This window comes from Diceros bicornis, chromosome 20 (assembly GCF_020826845.1).
Source record: "Diceros bicornis minor isolate mBicDic1 chromosome 20, mDicBic1.mat.cur, whole genome shotgun sequence".
Taxonomy (NCBI): Eukaryota; Metazoa; Chordata; class Mammalia; order Perissodactyla; family Rhinocerotidae; genus Diceros; species Diceros bicornis.
In genome coordinates this window covers 49,905,652-49,921,835 of record NC_080759.1, presented here as the reverse complement: position 1 = coordinate 49,921,835, position 16,184 = coordinate 49,905,652, and the positions used below count along the sequence as shown (strand labels likewise).

The window sequence follows — 16,184 nt, the reverse complement described above, 5'->3', positions numbered from 1 at the left end:
ATTGGATCACCGGGGAGCGTGGAGAACTGGATTCCCCACTAGGGTGGGAGCAGGCCTGGGGTGTGGGAGCCATTTTTATTCTTTTCCAAAGTAAGTGGAATTAAATAGCATTGAGCAACACAGTTGTAGGGTGAAGGAGGCTGCTGAGATCTGGGCGGTGGCGGCATTTGGGGGTGTGGCAGAAGAACCAGCTGAGTTAGGACGCGGTGCTGGCTGCCAGGCGTGGGGAGAAATCGCTTTCTGACTCTGTCATGCATGAACTTGCGAGCATCTGTTCCAGCAGCAGGGCCCAGGGCTGGGGGAGCCGAGCGCAGCCAGCTCTCCTCAGCGCTCGCCTTCAGGGCAAGAGAGCTTTTTACATGAATCAGATGAAAGAATTTCAGGTGTGTAGTCTAATGTAAAGTTTGATAATATTATTGTGTTTGCTCATTCCGTTTTGGTCTTTGGATTCAAGGATTCTGAACCTAAGATAAGATTAGCTTTTGTTTCGTTTTGTAAAAGCTCTGGTAGTTTGTCTTTGTTGAAAGCGGCCGGCAGTAATGTTCACAGATTCGTTGGCTGAGGCACTTCTATGCTGCTTGTGGGCCCAGTGGACGCGCACCTCCGTCTTCACGCACTGCCATGGATGACTGCAAATCCTGCTGTCGCGGCAGATTAGAACTAGACAAGATCTAGAGCAGAGGAGGCTGATCCAGAGCCGTCAATAACTTGCCAGGCTCACAGGTAGTAAGCAGCAGAAGTAGAATGAGGACTCACAGCTCCTGTTTTTTTTTTGTTTTTTTCCTTTTGCGCAAAGACCAGTGTATTGAACTGGGCAATTAGCATGGTATTTACTGGCTTGCATTGTCCAGGTGAGAAACCTGGAGCTTGTTGGGGGCAAAGTTAAAAGTCTAAGCAATGCCAACCTTCCCTCCACCCCGGTGTTGTCTTTAATAGTGTTGAAAAGGAAAACTCAGAACAGAGCACAGTTTTCTCCATGATATTAACCTAAAAACCAACTACAGCGTATCTATGACTGTATCTAAACTACCTCTCATAAGGGTAAGCTTTTTGGAAGTTTACTACCATTGTATCAGGTGTGGGGTTAGGTGGTTTGCGATAATTATAGATAGGCAAAGAGATTAAAGGCAGGTGTTTCGAAACCAGGACCCAGCTCATGGTAGCCTTAAATAGCCTCTTGACTGAAAGCCCTCAGCCCTCGCAAATGGAGACAAGTATGAACATCTAAAATGCCTCTGCAATGTGTGGTGTGGGGTGGGGCAGGGGGAGGCGGGCAGGCTGCTGGAAATGGTTGTGCAGATTGTGCACTGCAGAACTCTAGGAGGTGTCGCTTACATCATAGTGCAGAGGGACACACGAGCCTGGGGAAGGGAAACTGTGTGGGAGGCTTCTGTAGCATCCAGGCCCTAGGTGACCAGGAGTATTAGAGCAGATGGATGCAGAGGGAAGGAGGGATGTGAGAGATGCTAGGAGGGATAACTGAAGTGGGTTAGTGGGACCCCAATGGCGTGGGATGGGGGTGTCATGGAGTAATTTGATGGATGGATGATAACGTGATTTATCTGGGACATCGGGAGAAAGCGTGGGAGGGGTGCAGATCTGCCCCCCGTGGTAGGACTGCTCCCCGTGGGGAAAATTAATGATGCTTGGCCAGCCTAGCCCCACATCTTGACATTATCCCTAGACAGCAAGACATACCGTGTTCCAAGGGCTGTGGGTGGAAAGACAGACCTCTTAGACTTCAAAAATGTGGTAGTATTCAAGGCAGTAAAAGGGAAGCATGGTCGAGGTAGCGCTGAGATCTGAGATTTAGCTCAAAGACATGTAATAAAGCAGTAAAGAAGAAAACACGCGGTCTCAAGCGAGCCAGTCGAATGCTTACATCCTTGTTGATTACAGGTTTGTCGTGAAACGCTTTCTCTATATAATCTCTCGTAGGAGGTTACAAAAACGAGGGCCATCGTTCTTTGAGGTTAAGATGTTACGTTTTAAAGAAGAGTAATGCTTTTCGCATGAAGACTGATAAGAACAAGAATCTCTTAGATGTGGGCAGGAGGGGTTTTCAGGTTGTGCTCCTCTCACTTTCCTAACGCCTGTCTAAGTTTGGTATCCCCGTGCTAGAAGGGGCCCAGAGAAGTTCCGCTTCAGAGAAGTACTTTCAATATTACTGTAGTTATGGGAAGTAAAAATTCATTTTACTACAGAAAATTTGAAGAAATAGGTTGTATTTAAATAGGACATGGAGTTTAGAGAAATGTCCCAGTAGTTAGAGGTTTTTGCTACCAAGGCAAAGGGCGAAATTTTAATATCTCATGTACGTTTGACAAAAAAGGGAAATTGTAGTCTGAATTAGGAAACCACATAATTTGGGGTGTGTAAACAGACTAATGGTTAGAATAAGAAAATCAATAAACTAAAAGCAATCTCAATCGTATGCCAACTCTTTAAGCTTTACTTAAAGTAAAACTGGCATATGAAAGCCATTTGACAATATATGAGCACAAATCCCCCATAAAAAAACAAAGAAAAACATATATAAATGCTCTTAACAATGCAAAAACTTAACATCTATTAAATACATACACAGCACTTGTTTAAATGCAACGTATATTTTCTGTTGACCTCTGCAGTCAGTTTTAATCAAAGGTGCACAAATATTTTAAAGTGATTGGTTTCAACAGTTTAAATTAAACCCATAGTTTTGATGTGAAACTGAGAAGCCTGTAAACTGACAGCCACAGCACACATAGAATTATGACTCCCACTAGACTTCATTTTGTTAAAAAAAAAAAAAATTCTGGATCACTGCTAATGTTCAGATCTGAAATGAAGAACGAGGTAACTTTATTTTTCCATTGTAGGATCCTGTACTGTGTTCTAAATCCCAGATCATACATAGAATGTAGGCCCAGGAAGGAGCCTTGGCAATAACGGCCTAAGCTTCTCATTGTACAGGTGACCCATGTGAGGCCAGGGTTGTGTGAGTGACATGGGAGGTCATGCTATGGGCCCATGGCCTCCAGCATGGAAGCTCTCCTTAACTGAATGAGAGTAGGCTTGTCAGTATTGAAGAGCATCTCGTGTGCGGCTCTGTCAGGATTTCGGTAGCTCTACACTAGCTCCTTGGTCATTCCAGCTTTAGATATTTGCCCTCTCAATGTATCACTAAGCAAACCAAATCTATCATAGATCCAAGGAGCTGTGTATTTTCCCCCACAAGCCTTGAGGATGTGGTACCCCTGGTGGAATGGGCCCTCTTAGTGGTAACTGGTCCATGCTGTGGGTACTGGGTGACCGGCGTTGATGTGGACCCTGTCCCTCCTTTGTTTGACCAGGGTAGTTTGAATGTCACCTTCAGTACCAGGTTCATCCAAACTGTGGGTCCCCCGTGTCCATGGCCCCACGCTTCAGGGAACCAGAGTCCACCTGGCCATAATATTTTCCACTCCAAAGGCACCATTTCTTGTCCCTGGTTCATAGTTGGAGAACATCTGCCTCTAAATCCTATAGTAACAACCAATCTCTGTGGTGAATTTCCATGAAGCCGTAGGGCGAACTGTCCAACCATTTTTAGCTGGTCTCTCTCCACCTCCCCACTTCTTTAACCTAAGGAAACCACTTAGACATCTGGAGAGAGAAGGGGTTCCTAGCTCTTGTGCACTTTTGTTTACATATACAGATTGTAGAAGCCGATGTCAAGTCTGGTTACTAAAGTGCACTTTGTTACATAACCTAACGTAAACAGACAGACCGTATAAGACACGTGTGCTGAATCTGTGTGTAGTGACAGCCATCTATAAAAGTGCATGTATCTATCTTATGCAGCCTTTTTAGAGACCCTGGTTGACTGCAGACGAAGCAGAGAAAAAAATTCTTCTGGAACCACTTGGACTTGGCAAAGATGATTAAAAATACAGTCTTAGAAGGCCCGCCTTTGGTTCTCTTCTTTGCAGAGACTGCAGCAGCTAACCGTTCTAACATCCCTTCTTGAGAAGAAAATGAAGTCTTAACTTAAAACAAGATCTCACCATCTCCTCTTCATTATTTTTCCCTTTTGAGATCGGACGGTAAACTCTATAATTTGTTTCACCTTTTCTGACTTCTGAGTGAGGTTTGGGTTATTTTGATGATACAATAAAATGCCTCTCATTTTGAACATTTGTGTAGTTAATTTTAGACGTTTAGCCTTTAAAAGGGCAGGGAAGAGGAGCTTTCAGTCCGTTTGTCTTCGATTTTCTCTACATCCTGTTTTATGTGTGGTTAGATCAGCTGATGAATCCTGTGATGTTTTGCTGCTTCAAATGACAGAAATAGAGACTTCAAATAACCATGCAGAGGAGCACCTTGAATGTTTACCAAACACGTTGCTCAAAAACATGCTTTGCTACGGTTCAAATGCTTTTTATGAACGAGCCACATGAGGGCCGTGTGTGAGGATGGCTGTCTACAGAAGGCAGGCCCGGGCGGCTGGTGTTAGGGAATTGGCTGCAGGAGTAACTCAGACGTCTCAACAGTTACGGATTGCCACATCGTATAAAGCCCTGCTCACTGCAATTTTGGTTATTAAAAAGAAGAAAAAAAGGTCAGGACTCAGAACGTTAAAAGGACCCATTTGCTGGACTGTGCATTGCTTTGATTGATGAAGACTTCATCCAAGTTTAGAGGTCAGCTCACCTGCAAAGTAGGAGGCCTGAAGGTGTGGCTGGTTGGTCCACACCAGCACGGGCTGTCCTGGGCACTGGTTTGCTTAGAGATTTACAGAAGTAGAAAGATTCTTAAATACAAGGAAATATTTTTCAGGGTAATGTAATTTAATTACAATATAAATACTTCCTATTTTGCAACACAGGTTCTCATGCTCTCTCCCACTTGTTTGAACAAGAAAAAAAATCCAGAGCCAGCCCCGTGGCTCAGCAGTTAAGTGTGTGCGCTCCGCTACTGGTGGCCTGGGTTCGGATCCCGGGCGCGCACCGACGCACTGCTCCTCCGGCCATGCTGAGGCCGCGTCCCACATACAGCAACTAGAAGGCTATGCAATTATGACATACAACTATCTATTGGGTCTTTGGGGGGAAAAAGGAGGAGGATTGGCAATAGATGTTAGCTCAGGGCCAGTCTTCCTCCACAAAAAGAAGAGGATTGGCATGGATGTTAGGTCAGGGCTGATCTTCCTCACACATACACACAAAAAAAAAACAAAGAAAAAAAAAATCCAGAGAGTCTTTAAATTGATGTGTTTCTAGAAACTAAGGGTACGAAAAAAGTTGGTCTCCCCCTGCCCCTTCCTTCTAGAAGAAAAGATCCCCAAACGAGGAACAATTACGAGGGTAGGGAGCTATTGACTTTTTTCACTTCTTACTCTAAAGCATCATTGCATAACTTTTTTTTTTTTTTTGTGAGGAAGATCAGCCCTGAGCTAACATCAATGCCAATCCTCCTCTTTTTGCTGAGGAAGACCGGCCCTGAGCTAACATCTATTGCCAATCCTCCTCCTTTTCCCCCCGAAAGCCCCAGTAGATAGTTGTATGTCATAGTTGCACATCCTTCCAGTTGCTGTATGTGGGACGCGGCCTCAGCATGGCCGGACAAGCGGTGCATCAGTGCGCGCCCGGGATCCGAACCCAGGCCGCCAGTAGCGGAGCGCGCACACTTAACCGCTAAGCCACGGGGCTGGCCCTTGTATAACTTTTTTGTTATTTATTTGGGAAATGAATGACTATCCCAACCCCAGGAGAGATCCCGAAAAGGCTGCTCATGAGGACTACAGAGGTGGCCCCTGGTTGGGATGTGCCTCGGGGCCTGGAAACGGCCCAGCTGGATGGAGCTGGACTAGGGTGGAGCCCCCGGGCCTCCCACCTCCTGGGCCTCCCACCTTTTGCTCCTCCCAAGGTTATTTATTGGGAAGACTCAGAGAGTGAAAAATGAAAGGTATTTACTACCGTAATGAAGCCTGCTTGGCCCATCCAATATATCCTAAACCAACACTAAACGTTTTCATTTCTGAGTGTACCGGCCATCCATGGACATTTCCAAAGCCAACCCATCTTCTAGTGCTAAAACACAGAGGACAAACACAAACACGAAGACAGAGAAGAGGACCTCTGGCACAAGAAAAGCCCAACGCAGGCAGCCAGGGGGTGTGCCTGGCCGTCACCAAGTGATGCAAACCAGCAGCCTTCCGTGCCCAAATTAAAGAATCCCAAACAGGCGAGGGATTCTGGCCAACTTGCCAACCTCTCACCATGCCCTGAGCCCCGTGGCCGGCAGGTCCATCCCGATCATTCTTTCTGCTCAAGTCTTGGGTGTCTCGCTGATCCCTAGTGCCACCAAGATCCCGCAAATGGGGGGCAGAGCACACAGCAGCTGCACATTTAGAATGACCTTGCACAGGCCCCTCAAGAAAGCAAAGAGAGGCCACAGAAGGAGCTGCCCTGCCCTGGGCTTGCGCAGAGAAAACCCTCAGTTTAGAAAGACTGCTTTGAGCTGCCCATACTCACTTCTCAGCATTTAAATTAAAATCGGCCTTCTGCCCCTGGAGTTTTAGATTCTATTTGTCTACAAGCAGTCACTCAACATTGAGAAAGTCATGCCTGAGCTTTTCACGGTCCTTGACATGAGACTCTCACAGGCATGGTGCCCTTCTAACTAACTATATCTACCAGCTGAGCGACTTGCAATAAAAAAGAAACCTGTGGTGGGGGGACGTTTCTTTGGTTGGCAAAGGAGTGCCCCTCCTTACTCTGCAAAGTGGGAAGAAGAAGGGTCCCCCCCTTCTCTGGTTCAGCCTCCTTTCTCATCTGTGTCGGTTAGAACAGATGCAGAAGAATCCGCCAGTGATAGGTTTTGCTTTAGGAGTTAGTTAAGGTGTGTTAGGCCATGACTTAAGCAGCCCAGGTGGAGGAACTGTATGAGGGATCGTGTGCTTCAAGGAAAGGTTCTGGATTCTGGACACGTTGTGCACAATTGCAGTTCTGTCGTTGTGGTCTGGGTCTGGGTCCTCTGAAACTCACAAAATACCGTGGCCCATGACTCTTTATCACCGACAGTATCTCTGAAGTTGTTATAATGATATGTTCTAGTTGCATAATGACGAGTCTAGTTGCTCCTTCCCCGAATTAGAGGGAAAGAATTTGCTTTTTCTTCTTTTTTTGGCTGGGAAAGACTTGCCCTGAGCTAACGTCTATTGCCAATCTTCCTCTCTCTTTTTTTTTCTTCCCCAAAGGCCCAGGACATAGTTGTATATTCTAGTTGTAAGTCCTTCTATGTGAGCCACTGCCACAGCATGGCTACTGACAGATGAGTGGTGTGGTTCTGCAACCGGGACCAAACCCGGGCCGCCGAAGCAGTGTGAGTGCCGAACTTTAACCACTAGGCCATCAGGGCTGGCTCAGAATTTGCTTTTTCAATTTGCTCTTTAAGCTCCAACCCCACAAGCACGAAATAGTCACACATGTTAAAAAATACTGCTGTTTAATTTTCTAGTCATGTACTTTAAAAAAGCGGATACAATTAGATTTTATCCCCATCTTCTCAGATCTGCCCCTGAAACCACCCCAAAGCTACGCATCTTAATTTTCAGCACTCATATATATGGAGGAGAAACTGCTCAGAGGAAGCACGTGAGGATTTGTCCCGGTGGTGGGCACACCCGAGGGTCCCTGGGTGTCCAGAAAAGTGAATGCAACCCTGTGACGTTCATGGCTGACTTTCTGCCCTTACATTCTTTTTCTGTGAGGAACAATATGATTACATAGCACTGAAAACAATAAACCGGAAAACTTGCCCTTTTCTTTCTTGCTCTTTCCATGTATATTTCCATTCCTACTATTGTCCACACCAGCCGACCCATTTATACCCATTACCCATAATGGAAAATGGTTCTCTTGCCATTTACTGATACTTACATTTAAATACAAATGACAGACTCTGTAAAACAGCTGCAAATAAGATACAATGTTCATCGATACAATACGTTCCAACCACAGGTATGTTGAGCACACTAGCAATCCCTGTATTGTATTACAGACATTTTATTGAAAATGCGAAAATAGGAAATGTATTATAGCCTAAAATAAATTACATAACATATACAGTACATATTTATATCTTTAAAATATTTTTTGTGTTTAGGTTCTTTCAGTCTAGGATTTTTGACTAAATCAAGAATTTAGTGAACCGTGTCCATGATTTTTTTAAAGAAAAAACCCGCTTTCCAAAACTTAGAAAAATATACTGCACTAAATGGATTTCAAATGTGTCATTTCAGGGAATATCATATAGTGACTTTGCTCTTGTTTATAAAATGTCTTGCTTTGTTGTGTGGCGTGAGAGGGGAGTACCGAAATTCACTCTGGATTACCTGTACCGCATGGTTAGGACTAAGAACGGCAGACCAGGTAATAAATCTACTTCAACAGTTACGATATGGCGACCTGGCGTTAGAATGCTAGATTATGACTTAAAGCTTCAGTTCCCTTTAAAAACTAAAATGTAAAGTTAGGATGCTCCATTTCACTTGCTCTGGTGCCATCTTCAGGAAAGGTGAGCAAAAAACAAGCCTTCAGGGGAAGTCATGCCAAGGAGGCTGAGGTGTGGAGATGCACTTTTGGGACAACTTTAAAAAGTTAGCTCATGTATGTATACGGCAGGGCATGAAAAGCAAGCGCTCGCTCAAATCTAGGAACATGTGAGGCGAGGTGAAATGCTAGCGTTCGAGCGTGTCCGTGTGCTACTCCCATGGCATCTCAAACCTTCCTACGGGAGATTATTTCCATCCGCCCGTCCAGCACGTTCCCAAAGCCATTCCTCAGTGTGAACGGCCACTTCGGGCTGTAGCCTGTCGCTGACCCACCGCACATGGGTAGCAGACAGTTTGTGACTCCAGGGTGGAAGGCCACTGGGGTTACATCTCTTTGTACAGCCATGTTACCGGGAAGCCAATCAAAGAAAGCTGAGTTGATTCTTAAGAGATGCAAGGGGACCGGGTAAAGTCCGTGGCCTGATGGGCAGTGGTGGCGGAGGAGTGGTGGATGGCACAGCCTAGTCCTTTGGTTCCAAGTGGAGATTGTCCGAGGGAGGAGGAGACAACCTGGACTATGAGGCAGCGATGTCTTCTGAGATTTCATGAAGCAGGGGCATGAAGTCAATTGTTCTGTTTGTTTTTACAAAGCGATGGCAAAGACCATTCTTTAGGTCCCCACATCAGTGTGAGCATACCCAGTATGCCAGAGAGTTTACCTGAAACCTTTAGATCAAGGCCTCTTTCATCACCAAAACAGAAACAAAACCAGAAACAGAACAAAACACGATGGGAGAGGAGATGATGCTGAAGTGTCATCTCAACGTCCCTGCAGTGCCCAGGCGTCCCGTGCCTTATTCATTTTCCTCTCTCATTTCCACGACGTCTGTCCCCTCCTCTGCTGGAGGTATGTCTGTCATCGCAGAGTCTTCCCCCTCAGCGGCTGTCTCGTTCTCCTTCTTCTTTTTCTAGACCAAAGAAGACTCATCAGCATGGGGCTGTGACAGCAACACAGCGTAGTAGAGCCAAGAGCAGGGAGAGGCTCCTCGGGTCTCAGGGAACCTCTGCAGACCTGGGTCTCGTTTATGGTTGGGGTGACCTCACTGAGGCTGCATCTTAGTTCAGCAGATGCCTTTTAGATCTGTTACTCAAGCACTGGCTGTGCGCCTGGGACTGTGTTAGGCACTTTGGGGGATCCCGTCTCCCATCTCCTGCCTGACAACCCTCCCATATGCCCTCTGGAATGCACGGTGGGCTGATGGAAACCTGCCTCTGCCTGAAGACACTACTTCCCTGCAGCCCTTTCCAGCGGTGGCTGTGCTCTCGCCCCCCTCCCATCCCCATCCCTCCTCCTCAGGGCCCAGAGCATTCCTTGGGATCTCCTGTTATCAGATATTCTTCCCCTGTAGGCCAGCCCCAGGTTTGCTGTCATTCTCTCCCAACCCGCTTGTCGCCTGTCCTAATTCCTGGTGCCTGCACTGCCACGCTGGCTGGCCTGCTGTAACTGGCCTCTCCATGCTTGGACCTCTTCTCCTTCGGGAATCAGGTTCTCCAGTACCACCCCCGCCGCTCGTGGGCTCCCTGGAGACCTTGTCATATCAACACCTCAGCACCACCCACAGGCCAACTCAGGGACACCATCCTCCACCTCTAGTGGTCTGGCCCCGCTCCAGGACCCTGCCCCCACAATCCATGGACCATCTTGTCCCCTCTCCCCTTGTCCATCAGCTTAAATGAAATGCTCAATAATTATACTCACTTCCTTGCTCCTCTTTTCTTTCATCCCATTTGCCAGGCAAAATCCCAACCGTGGTGAGGTCCAAATCTTGCCCATTTCAGCCCCTCCACCCCTGACCCGGCGGCCATGGCTGGGGGAGCCCACACTGGTGCGCCCCAGAGATCCATGCTTGGACCTCTTCTCTTCTCTGCCTCCACCCACTCCCTGGTTAATCTCATGCCTTCTCCGTTGAACTAAGCAAGATGGGGCTCCTGCTCCCTGAGTATTCATAATCTTAGAAAGGAAAGAAATATATCCCCCAGTAATTAGATAACCCTGCAGGATAAACTAATTACATGCTAACAGGTATGGGGTACGTACATATTGTGTGTGTGTGTGTGTGTCTGTGTGGTGGGGGGTTAGGAAAGGCTTCCTGGAATGGGGTGGGACCTGGGGCAGAAGGGGGAAAGGATTTCCAGAGGCAAAGAGTGGGGAGAGAGTGTCCTGATCACCCAGTATTTTCTAGATTGTTTATTCCTTAGCAATAAGTCTGAGTTTTTAAGGACTTAGGGGAGGAATTTGGTTGCAAGGGGAATCACCTTTTCAGGATTTTCTTAACACGGTCAAAACTATTATTTAGTTTCTACATTTTTTTTAATTCTGTAGAGGCAACAATAGGAGACAGAATGGTAGACATGTATCCTTTCAGTTGTCTCTCCTGAGAAATACGACTGCCTTTTGAAGCAAAGCAGAGTGTAAGGAATAAGCTATGTGATAACAATAAGGGATCCCCTTGTTCTTAACCCTGACCAAGGGCTGAGCAACTTCGGCTGTGAGGATTGCGTGATGTGGAGTCATGGTGAGCAGTGCAAGTCCAGCTGAAGGACGGGATGAATGTGGGGTATCACCACCATCATCCCCCACTGGGGGCCCTCAGGGAGCCGCTCAGGTCTCCCCACACCTGGGATGGGGCTTTGCAGCCACGGCAGGTGTGCGGTTCTGTTGCCACATCTTACCTGTTTCCGATAGACGTAGCACGCTGCTATTGCGACCATGGTGGATTCCCCCACAAACCCCGCGAGGAGGGAGCCCACGCCCAGGGTGGCTCCGTGTACCCTGGGGATAGGAACACAAAGGCCATTTGTCTGTGAAAGCCACACCGAGACACAAATAGAGTCAAAACCCAGCTAAAATCCAGGAAAGGTGTAGACACCAGAGGGACCAGACAATCGCATTCACGATCTGCTGGCGAGCACTGCACCTAATGGTCCACCTGCACGGGGAGGGGACCTGGACTCTGAGCTGAGCTGTCTCCCACACCTGCTCCAGGTCTCAGCTCAGCTCCTGTAAACAAGGGTGACGCCCTTCCTCCCTCTTATTTTTCACTTTCCCATGCCTGCCAGGCCTGGAAGGTGCTCAATGAATATTGTATATGGGCATCACCTTGAAAGTACTTTTCTAGAATGGATCTCAACAGCCTCCCACCTAGTGCTGGGGAGAGAAACGAGATGTCACCCTGCATTCCTAATTCTAGACATGCTTGGGGATTTCATAGGAAGAAGCAGGTTTAAACTTCTGGACAGAGTACTCAAGTGTCAGAAAGACCCACAGCCCCACACCCCCCGATGACATACCCCAGGTAGGGCAGGACCACAAGGCTGGTGATGAGGACGATGATCCGCAGCACAGAGCTGGGGGCGAGGACAAAGGTCTTCTTCAGTGTCATCAGCCACCCGGTGAGATGGGCCCTCACAGTGACTGAGGGGAGAGCAGAAGGCTCGTCAGGCAACATCCTGCTTCTCTTGCCCTGCAGCCTCTGGCCGCTGGGGCCCTGGGCCACACATCGAGGTCCCGGGTTGGCTGGCTGGGACCCAGGCCTTGCTGCTGCTGCCCCAGGCTGCTCACCTCATCTTCCTGCCAGAGCTCCTGATCCCTGCGTCTGGGCCTGGGGTAGCCCCATCCCCACCTGGGCTCCTACCTCATCACAGCCCTTAGGGTCTAGATGGTAGGTTGTGGCAGCTTCCTTTCTCCACTGTGCCCACCTGCTCCTGGGACAGTCCTGTCCACTCCCGCCACCTCCACCCCCAGCCTCAAGCTCTATCATTCCTCTCTAGCAGAGAAAACTCTGCGAGAAGCAATCCAGTTTGACTCTGGGTGAGGAGAAAAGCTGGACTGGAAGCCCAGTCTTCCCCGCTGACAGCCTGGGGGAGGCCAGGAGACTCGAGGCGTCGGTGAAGAGAACGGAGCTGCTCTGCTCTCACTTCTCTATTTCCTCCCCAGCAGTCCCTGACCACCGGACAGCCGTCACCTCCCTCTCTCCTTCCCCGCAGAGCGCCCGCCCTTGTTTTGATATGTCGACATTTCACAAAGACCTCGTAACATATTCTCTGTACCGGGCTCCCCGTCCTGATCTGTGGACCACAGGAGGGCGGGGCGCCCGGCCTGAGCGCAGAGGAGGGGCTCAAGGGACGGAGTGTGAGTTACTGACTGACTCTGGTTTTGGGGGGCAGGACACCCGGTCAGTAGGAAGTGCCCTGAATGTTTAGATGCGATCTGAAACGGGGAGGGGTTTAAAGAAACGTGAGGCCAAGTCCTTTATCCCACGTGGGGCAGCCCCAGGCAAAGACCTTTGGAGGGAGAGGAAGCGCTCCCTCCTGGGGTAAAAACATGTGTCCAGGGTGCATTTGGAGGAGAATCTGCTGTCTTCCTGGTCTAACAGTATGCCCTGCCTGCCCCAGGGTGGAAGCATGGTATTTATGAGACACAGACACACACTGGAGTTTGGCCAAGGGAGAGGGTGAGGGCACGCAGGTGGAATGCTAATCTGATTGGCCCAAACCCAGCAAGCTGCCAAGACAGATGGGGCCTGATGGCTGTCTTAGTCTGTCAGGCGAGGAATGGGAGTGCAGAGTAGATTAAAGGCGAGTCCCATCCTAGTCCTAGCTGGAGTCCTCTGAGACCTCCAGCCCCTCCTCTGAGTCGAGACTGGGGAATGAATGACATGTGCCCTAATCTCCAGAGAGTGCAGCCTACTCTAGGCGGCATCACTTCCAAAGCTTGGCCCCTCCAGTGCTCCCCGACAAAGACCAGACACCACCCCATGGCTGTGATCTTCCGATCCTCCATTTCTGCCACAGCCGGGAAAGCGACACCCGAGAGACCCAGCCTCCAGCAATGCTCGGTGTCTAAGAGCAGGGGCGGCTGTGACTCAACTGGGGGTGGCACGGGGCTGGCGATGCACCACTGGCCTGGCCTTGACTAGCTCCATGGCCCCTTTCTTAACCTAATTGTGGTTTTGTAGCTTCTGGCTTCTCAGCTGAACAATTTAGGTGGATTGTTCTGGCAATAATGTTTTGAATAGGCAATGACATGCACTTGGTACAGAATTTAAAAAGTGCAAAAGGGAATCCAGGACAAAGATCCTCTTCCCAGGCCTGACTCCCCAGGCCCTGGTCCTGCCTCCCAGAGGCAACCAGTCTGGTTACCAGTTTGGTGAGTTACTTCTAGAAACAGTACATAGACATGCAAGCACTTAGCATAGACTTATATAAATAAATATCATATACGGATATACATATATATGTGTGATACATTTGTTATAGAAAAGGGAGTATACTAATTAACCATTCGGCAGCTTACTTTTCTCATTTAATCCAGAACCACCTCATTCTTGTATAGAACACCTCATACTACTCTATCAGTTTGGGAATTTTCAAACTGGCTTCTATTCTGGCTATGGGCCTTTTCCTTTCTGGCCATTGCCATCTGGCCTCACCTCTGCCCTCGGATTCCCCTTTTCTCTATCAGTCCTTCTCCTTCCTTGTTTTAGCAGTCTACTTTCTTTTTTATTTTTCATTTTACTTTTTAAATTAACATACCATAAAATTGACTTCTAAGTGTACAGTTCTAAGAATTTCAGTACATGCACAGATTTGTGTAACCACCACTACAATCAGGATACAGAACAGTCCTATTCTCCCCCAAACTTCTCATGCTGTCCCTTTGGGTCTACTTTCTTTTTACTGTGTTTGCAACCGTTGTCCTTTAAGAAACAAATTATGCCTGTTTGATTCATTTCTTGAATTTACAACCTACTGGATAATGTCTTTGCATCTTTCTAATCCATTGTGAAATTTTACATTTTTGTTTGGGACGGGATTGCAAACATTTCCAAAGAAAGAAGACTGAATTGGGCGTGAGAGTAAATAGGGAATTTTTCTTTCATTCTGTTTTTCCTTACCTGGAACCGGGAAGAAGGAGAAGATACGCAAGGGGACGACACAGAGTTCTGCGAAGGCAAAGTCCACTCCAATGATGTCTATCAAGATTTTCTCAGAAACGTTAGGGGTCCAGAACATGACAAAACAGAGCTGGGGGTGGGAAACAGTTGGCAAGTTGTTAGGAAAAGGCATAAATGAGTGAAATGAGAAAGTCAGGTGTTTCATGATCCCGAGGAGCTAGGGAGAAGGCTGAAACTGCCCCATGGGGGGGTGGCACACTTGTCCTCAAGCTGCCACCACCCTGCTTCGCTCTCACCTGCCAACACAGGCCCTGGCCCATTTGCCACATGTGCCCCAAAGGGACGCCGGCAGTGGGGCAGATGTGGCACGCTTCTGAGCGGGTAACCGGGCCAGTGAGGGAGACCACTGTGCTCTCGTGGAAGGCTTCACTAGACTGCTAAACAGCTCAGTCAGTTCAAGGTGAACGTGTTTATTAATGTAATTTTTACAGCTTTAGTCAAATAATAAAAAGTGACCTGAAAGCATTTGGAAGTATGTAGAACCACGCTGAATCAACACATCTCATGAAAAAGGAAATAGTAATACTTAGATTAATTACAGGCCTGGAAGCTTTGCAAGGTCTAGTTAAGAGAATAAGAGACAACAGCCACAAAATGTGGAACTTTGGAAAGCAGATGAGCAAGTGGTGAACTGATGTAACAGACTCAAGAAAATGGAATCTGAAACTGACAGGGGAAGGTGGAGCTGCCTCCCATCCTTCCCCTCCACACAGATCAGGGAAGGTGGCGACAGGCCCTTCTGGAAGTGGAGGTGGAGGCAGGGCCAGAAGCAGGCAGGTGGAAAGTCTAGCTAGTAAGCACTTTGTCCACAGTTCCCCTCGCACAGCTGGTGACCATGCCTCCTCAAACTGGGCAGGGTGGTGGAGTTTAGTCTCTGGACGAAGTAAAACCAGCACAGTTGAGGGCAGATTTACTACACAGAACATGAGGAGGATTAAGGGGAGGATAACATATCCAAGGTCCCAGCCATCTTCCTCTATTCAGCTCCTGGTACTCAGGAAACTAGTTGATTCCCCCTCAGGCAGGATACCCAGAGTGGTCTTTGAGGAATCTCACCAGCACAAAAGAGAAGACTTGAAGTTCCTGAAATTAGAGGCTCCTAATGAGGCAGCCCTGCCAGACGAGCCACCAGCGAGGCCCACAGGGGATAAACCTCACCCACATGTGCACAGCTGCCCATCGGCTTCTAGTGCCCCACCTATAAAAATGAGGAGGCAACCAGGGATCACCAGACTTTGAGGAAGGCCTCTAAGATGAAGAGGCTAAAACAAACAAAGAGAAAAAAGCTTGGAGGAAAGAGAGAAATGCAGAGAGAGAGAGAGAAAACTTTTTCCCATTGATTTCTCAGAGTGATGGGAGAAGATACTGCATCCATGAAACAAGAACCGAATGGAAATGTTATAAAAAAGACATTTAAAGAACAAGAAAGTACTTTTGGGAATTAAAAAGATTAAATCAGAAATGAAAAATTCACTAAATGACAGTAAGATAAAGTTGAGGAAATCAACAACAAAGATAGAGCAGAAGGACAAAGATATGGGAATTACACGAGAATGGATTTAAAAACTATAAATAAAGGATGAGTCTAGGAGGTCCAACATTCTAATAACAGGAGTTCCAGAAAAAGAGAACAGTGAACATCTGAGAGC

At 47.7% G+C, this 16,184-nt stretch overlaps 1 protein-coding gene across 1 annotated transcript in view; it reads right to left on the bottom strand.

Moving 5' to 3' along the window:
• Nucleotides 1-7,938: 7,938 nt before the first annotated feature.
• Nucleotides 7,939-16,184, bottom strand: part of ANKH (ANKH inorganic pyrophosphate transport regulator) — a 138,351-nt gene continuing 130,105 nt past the window's right edge. The window contains exons 9-12 of the mRNA XM_058564319.1: nt 14,476-14,605; nt 11,870-11,993; nt 11,252-11,351; nt 7,939-9,486 (exon numbers count right to left, since the gene is read on the bottom strand). Of these exons, the coding sequence (XP_058420302.1) occupies nt 9,373-9,486; nt 11,252-11,351; nt 11,870-11,993; nt 14,476-14,605 (468 nt within the window). The 3' untranslated portion in view covers nt 7,939-9,372. The remainder of the gene's footprint in view (nt 9,487-11,251; nt 11,352-11,869; nt 11,994-14,475; nt 14,606-16,184) is intronic.